The 12,076-nt window shown below is 42.6% G+C and overlaps 1 protein-coding gene across 3 annotated transcripts; it reads right to left on the bottom strand.

Moving 5' to 3' along the window:
* Nucleotides 1-1,459: 1,459 nt before the first annotated feature.
* On the bottom strand, nt 1,460-12,054 carry relb (v-rel avian reticuloendotheliosis viral oncogene homolog B). 3 transcript variants are annotated; one of them, XM_075473402.1, is made up of 11 exons: nt 11,183-12,054; nt 11,022-11,099; nt 9,990-10,165; nt 6,941-7,231; nt 5,921-6,087; nt 5,735-5,826; nt 5,505-5,636; nt 5,270-5,374; nt 4,203-4,418; nt 4,017-4,091; nt 1,460-2,680 (listed from the first exon to the last, which is right to left on the bottom strand). In XM_075473402.1, the coding sequence occupies exons 1-11, from the start codon at nt 11,214-11,216 to the stop codon at nt 2,265-2,267; spliced, it is 1,782 nt and encodes a 593-aa protein (XP_075329517.1). In that variant the 5' UTR covers nt 11,217-12,054; the 3' UTR covers nt 1,460-2,264. The 3 variants fall into 3 exon arrangements, with proteins under 3 accessions (XP_075329517.1, XP_075329519.1, XP_075329520.1); XM_075473404.1 differs by having other exon boundaries at nt 11,022-11,096; XM_075473405.1 differs by lacking the exons at nt 9,990-10,165; nt 11,022-11,099; nt 11,183-12,054 and adding an exon at nt 8,456-8,760.
* Nucleotides 12,055-12,076: the final 22 nt, after the last annotated feature.

Here is a 12,076-nt window from a genome sequence, read left to right as displayed (position 1 = left end):
TCTGCCTTTCCAGTACTATAAAGTTCAAGAAGTAACAGTTTACTACTCATCTTTTTTTTTTTTCTGAAACTAATTAAAGTGCAGAGCAGAGAGGAGTATCATTATTCACACCAAACTACTATTCTAAGTTTTGTGAGCGTCACAGTCCATTGTATTATCCTTTATCTTAAAAAAGATCATCTTTTATACGGGTAAAGTATTATAATCCTTTCTAGCAAAATCCACAACAACGGTACAATAAAACTGAACACTTGATAAGCTGTAAATTGCTGTTAAACATCCTCTTGTGGAGCCTTTTATCATAGGGGATGACCATGGCCTAAAACTGATGGTCTGGACATGTTGAGGCAGGCTGCAGGCAGGCACCATTTTACAGGAAATAAAGTGGATCTCTCTTTGTCTATACCAGATCAAAGGTCTTGGAAATGAGCCCGGCCTGGAGTTTCCCAGCGGCTGTAAGTTGTGTGCTCAGTTCAAATCAACCAGGACGGGCACTTAAAGGTACTGTCTGCATTTCCAACAGAGCTAACCAAGCCACAGATGGAAAACTCAGTGTCAAATACTGCAGTTATTGTAACTATTGTTGTTACAGCCCTTCGGCAGGTGTGTTTAGTGCTCAGTGAAAACTGGTTCATCGGGTAGACCATGGAGAGTATAAGATATAACAATCATTCATTAATTCATCTTAAGAGGAACAATTTACTATATATATATAAATATATATATAATTTATTTGTTACAAATACCTCGATATAAGTGGTTTGAGCTTTATTATTAATCATGGCCGAAAGACAAACTCCTACATTGGCAACGATAACTGCTTATTAGATGGGTAATAACAGAATGTAGCAACATGCCCACCATGTACAGTAAAAAACTGAAAACCTTAATGTGCTTACTGGGTTGAAAAATTGGAGACAGAAACTTTTCATGATTTGTAATGAAAGGTTAGAAAATACTCATTTGTTTTCCCCAATCTGTCTCAATCTTGAAGTTTCCCAAAAGCCAAGAGGTTTTACAAAAGACACTGTGTGACTAACAAGTGGGCCTACAAGCCTTCTAGAAAAGCAGAAATACCACATTCTCACACTTTAGTGCTGTCAGATGTGACTGCCAAGTTTGTTGGTTGTATGAGGGCAGACTTCAAGGTGACTGAAGACTGTCAACAAGGGAAACATTTTATCCTGAGAGTGGCTATTTAACTATATGGACAAACAAGTCATTCATAATTCAGGATTATGTTATAACACTAATGACAATAAAAGCTGAGATGTAAAAAACACAAGAGGATCTTCTTCATGCAGCTGCCAAGATTCATTGTTTTTACGAGTGAGAAAGCAGGTTAGGAATGTGTGTGGGCAGCAGCTGAAGACAGATAACATTTAGAAGTGCCTACGACCCTTTTTTTCCCTCACTCTTTTTTTTGTCAGGTCCAAAGGAAGTAACGACACAACAAAACTTGAACATTTACCTTTTATTTTTTCGGACTTATTTACACTACAGCAAAGAGGCAGAGTTGGATGAGTGACAAAGTAGTAGGCGGTAATTTGAATGCTTAGCACAAGAGTGAAACTACAGGAAAATGAGGAACCGACACAAATAGACCCATGAATAGAAGGAGGAGCGGTTTCTATTATATGCAAGTGGATTAAATATTAAACAAGTGCAACGGGCTCATCAAAAGATAGCCATGACAGACAACCGTGTGATGACCCGATGTGAAACTGCGGTTCAGAAACATTTTCTGTTATTTAAAAACAAAGTAGGAAGTTGGGTCTTTTTCACAAAATCACGTGTAAGCAAACAAGACAGACCTTTCAGAAAGCCTCAACAATGACTTACTACCACAGAGAGTGATTCATAGAAAATTTTTCCGATGTTCGCAGGTTGAATAGAGAAGGTCAATGAGTTCGCTTTTAGCTCCATATTGACTGTGACGATCCCTTTTCTCTGAGCTCTGAGTCATGAAATTAATGCTCTCAGCATATGAAATATTAAGGAATGTTACGTTTCCGTAGCCTCGAACCAGCAAGGCTTTTGGGCAAAGCTAAAGAGGGAATAGGAGGGAAACAGCGCAAATGTGTGAAACTACATTAGTCTACAAATACATCGAGGAGCACGAGCATGGGAGCCATTTAGCTTCATTGTGCTTTGTGACAACATGACATGCACTCATATCGTCTTTGCATGCAGTGTTTGAAACTGGTTTGACATCCAAATGCTAAATACAAAGCTGAAGCGAAAGGGGGATCTGCTCCGTCTGCTCATAGCTCCTCTTCAGTTTTCACCTGCACCATGCTGTCCTGTGGCTCTGTTTGTGGATTCTGGTTCTCATTGACGAGCATATTGAACTGTAAGTCGCTATATTGGGAAAAGTCTTGTGGGTACGAGCCAAAATTCTGGTTGAAGTTCATATCCATATTGGCGAATGTAGAGTTGGGGTCCAAGCAGCAGGACATGGATGAGAGCAAGTTCGGGTCAGACAGCATACAGGAAATATTGGGCAACTCGAGTAACTGATCCAAAATCGCCGTCTCGTCAATGGGGCAGTTGGAGTCCATGAGCTCATTGTACAACTTTTCGACCACAGGCTGGTTAGTGTGTTGCATTTCTTCAGGTGACATCATGTTTTGAGTCTCCAGGAGGAAGCGGAGGGGTTGCTCTGGGGCAGGCGCACTCTCTGCAAGAGAAGAAATGGATCGTGTTACCAAGAAAATAGATCCATCATGATTATATTGCGCATTTTTAATGTTTTGACTCAACTCTACGATAATTCTAAAGGTTGTAGTTTCGCAGAAGGAAATTCATCTACAAGAACCACAGACTCAAGCCTTCAAAATGACCGTAGAATTTCAAAAACAGTTTCAGTAAAACGTTGTAAACTTTTCGTGCCATTTAGTGTTTCGCTTATTGCTTTGGTTTGTACTGTATGCATATAGTAAAGGTTTACCACAGTGTGTTTCACAGAAGGCTGTGAAGAAGTGCTCGATTTAAGGAAGTTAATGCGATTTCTTTGGGTAAATCTGTGAGAAACAAAGCACCAACTTTGCTCCAATGGTGTTCGACTCCGTCCTTAACCCGTTACTTTAATGTGCAAACTGATCCAACTTGGTTTAACTGGCTCGATCTATCCAATTTGGAACGACTGAGGATGTACACGGTGGCAATAACAAGAGAAAACCTGGCCCACAACAATCAGTGGTACGTTTTCTGAGTGTAACCTCTTTTATTAAACGTCCTCTATAATGAGTCATATCATATTCCTATTATAAGACATCACAAAAGGTCATTGACGTATATGTGGCAGTTTATGACGTTTTCATTCACACCGCTGTACTTTCCAGCAGTCAGTTTGGACCGTTTTGGCAAATGTCTCACCATCAGTTTAATCCAAAATCCACCTTTGTTGTGGAGTATTATGGATTATATTTAAGTGATGAATTAAATTACCATGCAAACTGATCTCCCTTATTATACAAATTACACACCAATCACTGACCAAACTGCTTCTTCATAAAGCTTCTAAAGGGACTTTTTTTCCCCCTTGAAGAATACATGTTGGCTTGTTATTGCAGGGAAAGCACGGGTGTGGTGTAAATGACTTCTTTTCCCTTTAGGTTTCTTAGAAAATTGCGTCGGTGAACAGGCATTAACCAATGGCTCTTTAATTTCCATGGCCTCAGAATTTGTATTAATTATTGTAGCTCTACATTTGCTTTCAAACATTTTTGAGGATGTGGTTGTCTTGATCTTTACTGAAACTGTAAAAAGGACAAAGGAAACTGGAGATTCCATGTTTTTGTTGAAGGTAAACAGCAGAAGAGAGCAGAAAGCCCGTTAAAACAGTGTTAAAAAGATTACACAACACACAAGATTGAGTATCTGCTCAGTTTTCGTGAAACAGAGTCACCCTTAAAGTTGTTAGTGATCATCTTGGCAGTGAAAAAAGGGGCTGTGCTCGACTCAAACCAAAATAAAAAATTTAAAAAAAGGTCAACATCAAATCAAAACCTCACCTGTTGCACAAGGTTTCTCTGAGAAACTGATGTCTCTCTTAATCGTGGCTCTCTTCCGCTTCACCTCATATGGATCTAAAGTAAAAATAGATCAGACACGCTCAGATTAACACCTCGTTTCACCCGTTTAACCAGTTTTCTCTTTAACATTTACTGACTCGGAATGACAGTTGAATCTCGACTGACCCGGATTGTGCGGCAGGTAGGTGAAGGTGATCGGATCACTCTCCATCTGGTCTGAGATGCGACGCAGGACAACTCTGACCTCGGCCTCATCTGTAATGTCTTGGTCCTGGTAGGGCGGAGTTTTGAACACGATGGCAATCTGCCGGTGCACGTCCGTCTGGGCGAATTCCCCGTTCGCCTTCCACGAATCTCGCCTGAAGAGGATCTCGATGTCATCTGTGGATGAACAACAGAACACACAGAGCCATGTTATTTAAAGAACAGTCTCCAGTGTTTCGTGCCTTTTTTCTCAGCTTCAGGTTGAGTTCATTAAACTGTAGCTTCATATATAATGTTACTGTTCTATCTACAAGTGTGGACAAAGTAACACAAACACCCTCCAGTAAACTGTTTCAATGCAGTTTGTTGGTTTCCTTTCACAAGGCAACTGTTTTCAAATTAGCCTTATATGAAATGGACTAATTTGGATTTTAATGAATTCGATTTCGTTGGATTATAATTGGATTACAGAGAATTAGATTAGATTTGTCCTAAATTGGACAGCATCTTTGAAATCCCTGGAGAGGACATTAGTTGTGATTTGGCTCTATATAAATAGATCCGAATCAAATTGAACTGAATAATGTTGACATTTTCTCGACATGCCTCCTCGGCAGCAGAAGCACCCTACAGAGGTCAGACGGTTGCTGCCTGTACTGCTGAAGCATCCGACAGAGGAGTGGAAGATATTTTACAATTTGTGAGAGAAAAGTGAGTGAAACTGCAAACATTAGGAGAAGGTTCAAATAAAGACTAGAACTGGGACCAAAGGCAGTTTGGCAGTAAAAGTATCTTTTGTGCTGAAATGGACAGTCACTTTGGTACGGGTTGTTTTATATCAGCAGGACCTCGTTTGATGGTTTATTAAAGTTCAGGAGCTCAAGAGGAAGAGTCGTGTCATAAACTAAGTGTATGCTGTTTGGTCTGCTGACTGAACCCCACTTAGAAGTTGTTCCACAGTCTGTATATTGATTACACATACAGAATAGAAAAAAAAAAAAACACCTCAGCTGAAAGCCTCTACTTGCCTTTCTGCACTTTGTCACACAGCATGTAGAGCTCCGTCTTGCCCCTGCACGACCCTCTGTACTGGTTCAAAAGGCAGATCTTCAGCTCTGATGTGGTGGTGGCCTCTTTAAAAAAAAAAAATAAAAAAAAAAATAAAGATGACACAGCATAAGAATGGGGAAGTACATTTCTTATTTTTGGTTCAGGTGGTTATGCTGTGGGAGAGTCACACGGGAGTGTTTGGCAATGTCTTACTTTTGTCATAAATTGGTTTAGAGAGGATTGGGCTGAGAGAATCCTTCCTGCCGTCGTCCCACTCGAGCTCACATTGAAAACACAGACGCACTGCGTTCATGTCCATGTCCTCGATGCCCTTTGAGTGACCAGCTGAGGGACGAGAAGACACAATGTGAAGCTGCTTTGAGGAGTCACAAATGTAAGCAGCGTTTTCTTTTAGTGTGTGCTCGCATGGGTGTCCAGCTCACTTTGAAAAGGGTCGATATTTTGGCTTCGCCTTTTCTGCAGGGAAATGTCCAACTCTTTCCTCCTCACACACTGGATTCCAAGATTGGCAAAGCTAAGAGTCGAGAAGACAAACGTTTCAACAATTTTTAGTGTTTGACAAGAGGAAATGGTAAATGATTCAAGATCAAAGACCGACAGATGTGCACCTGTGGCGCCTGTTGCTGTGAGGATTAAATGAGACCTTGCAGATTCCTGAACCAACCACGCAGTCTTTACCCACAAGGCAGTGGGGGTGAGGCCGGTGAGGAAGGTCTTTGGTTACCAAGGAAACGGTGACTGTGACCCTTTTTAAGTGGTCAATAGGACCCTGAATCTGAAAGAGAAGAAGACAAAGATACATGAGCAGAAACCAAAATGGAGGCAGAAAACTGAACAAACTGTGGTGGAGCTCACTGTCAAACCTGAGACATGCAAAGTTAAGTCATTCAATATAAAGGAAAAAAGAGAATGAACTGTGGGAACCTGGAAACAGCATCAAATGAATCAACTAATTAATAAAAATGTGCAGCAGAAGCTTGAAACATAACATGCCATTTAGAGTCAGACAGCAACTAACAATTTGTTTTCTCTGTAAAACGTAAAGAAGCTCCTTCATGTTCGATCACATATTACACAGAAAAACCTTACAATCTTCGCCTTAAAATGGCAGAAATGATCCGTTATCAAAACAGATGTTAGTTCATTTTCTATAAACATCCAATATTTGCTTCTCTAATCCAGACTACCTGTTGATCCAGGCCCTTTTTTGTGTCCTTCATGCTGTGAGCGCCCATATTTCCCACAGCTCCTCTTTTTCCCTGTATAAACCTCCCTGTCCGCCACTCCCCACTCGCTCATCGTTTCAGAAACTAATCGCCTGAGGGTACCAATGTGATGTAAAACAGCATCATATATTAACACATCGAGCATGTGAGGGAAGATGTTTGAGGTGAGGAGGAGTGTCAAGTTGTTCGTTAGTATGCAGGGAGGGGATAAACCTTATGTCAGTCAGGTTGGGATTTGTGGGGACTTTCTAATTGATTCTTACAACCCACATCCTCCCAGCCCCACCCTTTCTGCGCGGGGGTACACGATCAAACATGATCAACTGTGGTTAAAACCTCCCTAACCATCTCAGAGAGCTCGTAATCCCCCTTAAAAGTCCAAAACAGAACCCAAACATGTACCTCTATCGTGGGCTGAGTCTTGTTTGTGTCGGTGCTGGACGCCCCCAGGATGCTCCCGGCCGAGCGGCCTTCACACTCATAGCGAAATCTCATGCCTCTGTCCTTGGGCTCCTCCACCACTACAAGTCTGGGCTTTTCCAGAATCTGCTCCAGTACCGCGGTGTCGCCCCGGTTCTGACAGGACACTGAGCTCGAGGAGCCTCGACCTGAGGAGGAGGCAACCCGGGAAGGATGGGTGGATGCCATCTCTCTGGAGGGGTGCACTGCGCGCTGCAGCGAGGCGATGTTTGGCTGTTGAGTAAAAAAAACAACAAAAGAAATCAACTATATCGAAATTTTAAATGGATTTAAATTGTGTCATGGTGGAGCGGAAAACCTCAAAGAGACAGCAGTCTTGATAAAAATAAATAGAAATCAGCTTTCAGCGGTTCTGTTACCATGTCTGCTCTGACCACAAGCTTACGGTGGCAAAAGCTAGCAAACTTTAGACAGATATCAAGTCAGTTTGCTGTTTGTTTTTTAATTCACTCTCAGGAGGCAGCCGGCCATCTCACCGTTTCAAAAGAAAAGATCAACTTTTATCTAAAGTATTCAATCTAACATCAGTTACACAAAACACAGCTTTAAGTAGCTGCTAATAAATATAGACTTGAATAAAGTTTTGTATTCCAATTTTTCTCTGATTTAAATTTATTCACCAGTAAACTTACTTCACAAATAATTCATGTGATAACCCATTAAAATGCATTCAATCCAGCGGCTTCTGACTCCTTAAAAACAGTCCAGCTGCGTTCTCATGTCACATTTCAGCTCTCAGATCATTTCCTTCACACAACTGTTGGTAGACCAAAACATGTAAACTACAGTGAAAGAGAATAGGGAGGAAAAAAAAACACGATAGCTATAATTATGCACAATAAAAACGTAAATTGCTAAGCTTATTCTTAACTCCATTAACCGCCCTACTGACACCAACTAAACTGTGTGTACAGAGCAAGCGAAACCAGCTTCACCCCCAACAAGTACAACTGAAAAACGGTACTTCTAGAAACAGCGTCAATGTATAATCTGAGAAAGTAAACAGCCTCAAACCAGCTTTGTGGATAAACACCAGAGAGGCAGATGTTTCTCAGGTATTCCTTCAGGCAACGATGCAGTGAAACTAAGCAGCCAAACTGACTCACTGCTTGTTTTTTCTTCATACATGTGCTTTCTATCACAGCACAGCGTTAACCATGTGCTCTCCGACTCCTCCTCCTGCATTTGATGTCTTATTTTTTCCGTTACACCACAGACCACCAAGCTTTTCCGCTCCCTCTCACACTTAATGCATAGTATCTTTCTCTCTGCTGCTTTCACTTTTTCTCTCTTTCTCCAACCCCATGCACTCACGGCGGCACAGTTAAGGCTCCTACAGGCCTCCGTGGAATGTAAAAGACAGCAATAACTCGAATACACTCAAGTCTTACAGCCGCATTTTAAAGTACTGATACAACAACAGATTAATGATCAAACCTGCAGGGAAACAAAGAGCCACAGAGCCCGGCTCCTTTGTCAGCCGTGAAGCCGTTTATTAGCTTGAGAGCTCATTAAAGCGTCACTGCAGAGATCTGGGTGATGCCTCGGCATGAGCTCATTACTCGCAATATCCTGTCGCACCACAGCCGTCTGTTGTCAAAGTGTTGGTGTGTGAATGCGAGGGCGTTAGCCCGGGAGTACCTGTTCACTATAAAACACTAAACCCAAACAAAGGCCTGGCAGGCTGAGCCAGCGAACAAGGAACAGGAAGTCAGCTCAGCCTGACGTTGATCTACCAATAGGAGAAACGATTTGGGGTGGAAAAATGTGACCTTTCACCTCTGGTGGGTTTGGCTAGTGAACAGAAACGACAGCAGACTGAAAGCAGGAGTCAGATTACACTTTTGTGTAAGACGTCCCACTCCTGCCTCTCAGCTTCCTCCTGCAGGGAAGCATGCTGTGGAGGTGTGTCACAAAGACCCAGAACTTCTCAATAAGCTGTATTTATGCACAAACAGCTATATTTGTTGACACAAGGTTGAACCTGTTGTCAGATGCCCTTCATTATTACCCGCTTGTGCAGGCTACAGCGTCACAGCAGTCATATCAGGTTACAACATGTCCCTAATGCCTGTAAACCACGTGCTTTCTGCTAAGAGTCGACCTGTTGCGCTGCCCATCTGCTGCTCTGTGCAACAACACAGCACTCAACCATCTGCACATTGGACTTTATTCAACCGGCTTTCAATCCTTAAAAAAACAACAAGAAAAAAAAACATCAGGAAAGCTGCAGTCACTCGAGAGGAGTTTCATTCTAACTGGCCTCGTACAGCAGCACGATGACAGTATGAGCACTAAAAACAGACCCTTGAGTCTTTACAACATCAGAAAATTGTGAGGAAACATGGTGACGTGTTCAAATCACGTGTCAGATTGACAATGAACGGAGTTGTAGGTCTTCACATTTGAGATACTGGAACAATACGGGTCGAAACAATTCTGCTTCTAAATAAAGAGCGGGTGCCAACAAATCGGTTAATTAATAGAATATTGTGACATTGGTTTGGCTCAGATTCAGAGAAGCTGGGAAAAGCCAAATGTCTTGCAGCTTTGATCGACAGGCCAAAATTGACTTCATGAAAATAGTCTCCGAAGGGTTAATCTTTTATTATCCAAAGATGCTGTGTGATCTTACAAGCTGAAGTATAAAAGATATCCATGAAAATCAGCCAGGAGGAGATACTTCTGAGTGGGTTTATTGATAATTACATCTGTACGTATCTCATCTCTGTCAAGTCTACCCTGTAGCATGAGGACATAAGAACCCATACCGCATGTATCAAACCTAAGCGGGATCCAGATAAAAGCAAAATGATAAAAATTCAACAAATGAAAGAAAGGATGATTCCTATCTAAACCGAACCCACAACTGAAACAAACCCTTCAGCTTGTCTCAACAACAGAGGGAATCACTACACCGGGTGGAAACCAGTCAAGATCACAAGTAACAACACTACCCCAGCATGCTCACCCTGCATGCAGCGCCTCTTGCCACCAGCACGGGTCTGGCTGCCATTGATGGGCTCTGCTGAGGGTTCCCGTGACTCTGGCTCAGGGGGGTCTGGCAGAGGGTGTCCTGTGGTGGAGGAGGCGGCAGAGGGAGGGAGCCTGTTGGCCGCTCTCCACAGATAATTTCATCTATCAGGTCTGCATTCACAAAGAGACAAATAGTAGCTCAGAGTCAAGTTATATATACATTCAAATGCTGCTTTATTTGAAAATAACACACATTTTTGCTTCTGTTAGCTTGACAAAACAAGTTACACTCCCCAAGATAATTACCAAAGCGTGTTGTGATTATTAGCTATGTTTCCTCAGGCTGTGTTTCATAGTAAAAAATATATATATATATATTGGGTTGCAGCTTAGACTGAAGCATGTGGCTCAGAATGTAAGCAGATCTGAGCGGTTGTTTTTGTTTTTCTACACGTCAAATCGGTTTCATATTCAGGGCCAGGTTAGCCTGTCATGTTGTTATGGTTACCAGCAGCTACTCACACCCTGCAGACTGATGTGGTTGGGTGGCTGTGGTCGGTCCTGTCTGCCACAGAGCAGAAATGTAAACATGTAAAAGTGTGAATATGGTGCAGCAACGTTAACAAGTGCTTCACACTTCAAGTACTTTTGTTTTAACTAAATGAAAAATACATTTTTGCAACTTTTGCTAATGTGAATATTCCCTGGCCCTTCACTCAGTTTTGAACTGATTTCTCATCCTGCAGCTGAGGGTGGTTGTTATGTTTTCATCAATGAAGAAACTGTTGCACATTTAATGGAGCACATACCTGAAATTGGTTAAAATGGTTCATCTTGAGAAGCGTTCATTTATCTTTTCTTTTTGCTAGTTGTGCAACATAGTCTATAATAAGGAAGTACTCCGGTGATGGTTTACTTCTGCTATGTGTGGCTTGAGGTCGGCTCAGGGCACCAACGTCTTATTTACGACACTCACATCCATGCTATTGTGCATCTTGATAAAGAGACTTAATAAAACTAGACTCACCTAAGTCTGAGGATCGAAAAGTGGGGATAGTGCCCGGCAGGATTGCGCTGATCCCGGGGTTGGGTGTTGGCTCCTCTGCTATGACAAATCACATGTTTGAGGATGATGTCAGCTCTCTCACGCACACAAAAAGCACTAAAAAGACCTGGCTGGAAACCTACCGGAGGTCCCGTTAAAGATGTCCATGTCTTTCATCGCACGTCAGAAGTCTTTGAGCACCCTAAACTCCGTCGTAACGCGTCTTTAAAAGCGGATGAATCCAGGAATTATTCCTCTCCTCCGGATCACCGGTGGCGTCTATGCTTTGAAACGGCTCTCGCCAGTCTACGCTCCGGCTCTAAGAGGTGTTAAACCGTACTGAAGCCATGTGTAGTATGATGTCTAAGCCGCCAGTCAGCGTCGGTTTTGACGTTTCGGCAGCCGCTCCGATTGGCTGCTTCGCAGCGTGGAAATCCCCGCGAGTGTCAGCGTCACCTCTCAGACGGGAACCCCCCACGGGACAGCAACCTGGGTGCTGCTACGGGTTTGAACGCGTGTGTCTTTGCTCATTTGAATATTCATCGTTTTCATCTGACAGGGCTCGTCTTGACCCATACAAGGAGATTTTCTTTCCATTATGTAATCGAAGCGCAGTTTCGGTGCTTTTGTTTTTGGTCGTTTCTACCTTGCTTCATCACAGATGCAAAACTATTTGCAACCGCTCGAGCAAGCCTTCTTGCCAACTTTCGTACACATGTTTCTAATACCAGCAGGGAGAGTCGAGCTGCTCCAAAGCACCAGATGTTTTAGATATTTATCCTGGTTGCGTCAGCCCGTCCCCCTCCTCTTTTTTTTACTCCTTCAAATCTGAGAGAAAAAGCAGGAACCTCTAAATCTCTCACCAGCAGTTTCATTTGAGAAATTTCTAGCCAATAAACTCCCTGCACGAGCATCAACCCCGCTTCAAGTGGCGCCATAATGCGCACTTTCAGTCCTGACTCCCATAAAGTCATGTGGGGAGGTTTTCAGGTGCAGCAGCGACACCTGCCGGTCACACGGAGGACAGACGAATTAGA

Source organism: Odontesthes bonariensis, chromosome 9 (genome assembly GCF_027942865.1).
Source record: "Odontesthes bonariensis isolate fOdoBon6 chromosome 9, fOdoBon6.hap1, whole genome shotgun sequence".
Classification (NCBI taxonomy): domain Eukaryota; kingdom Metazoa; phylum Chordata; class Actinopteri; order Atheriniformes; family Atherinopsidae; genus Odontesthes; species Odontesthes bonariensis.
The sequence above is the reverse complement of the archived record's forward strand: the minus strand, read 5'-3'. Positions and strand labels throughout refer to the sequence as shown.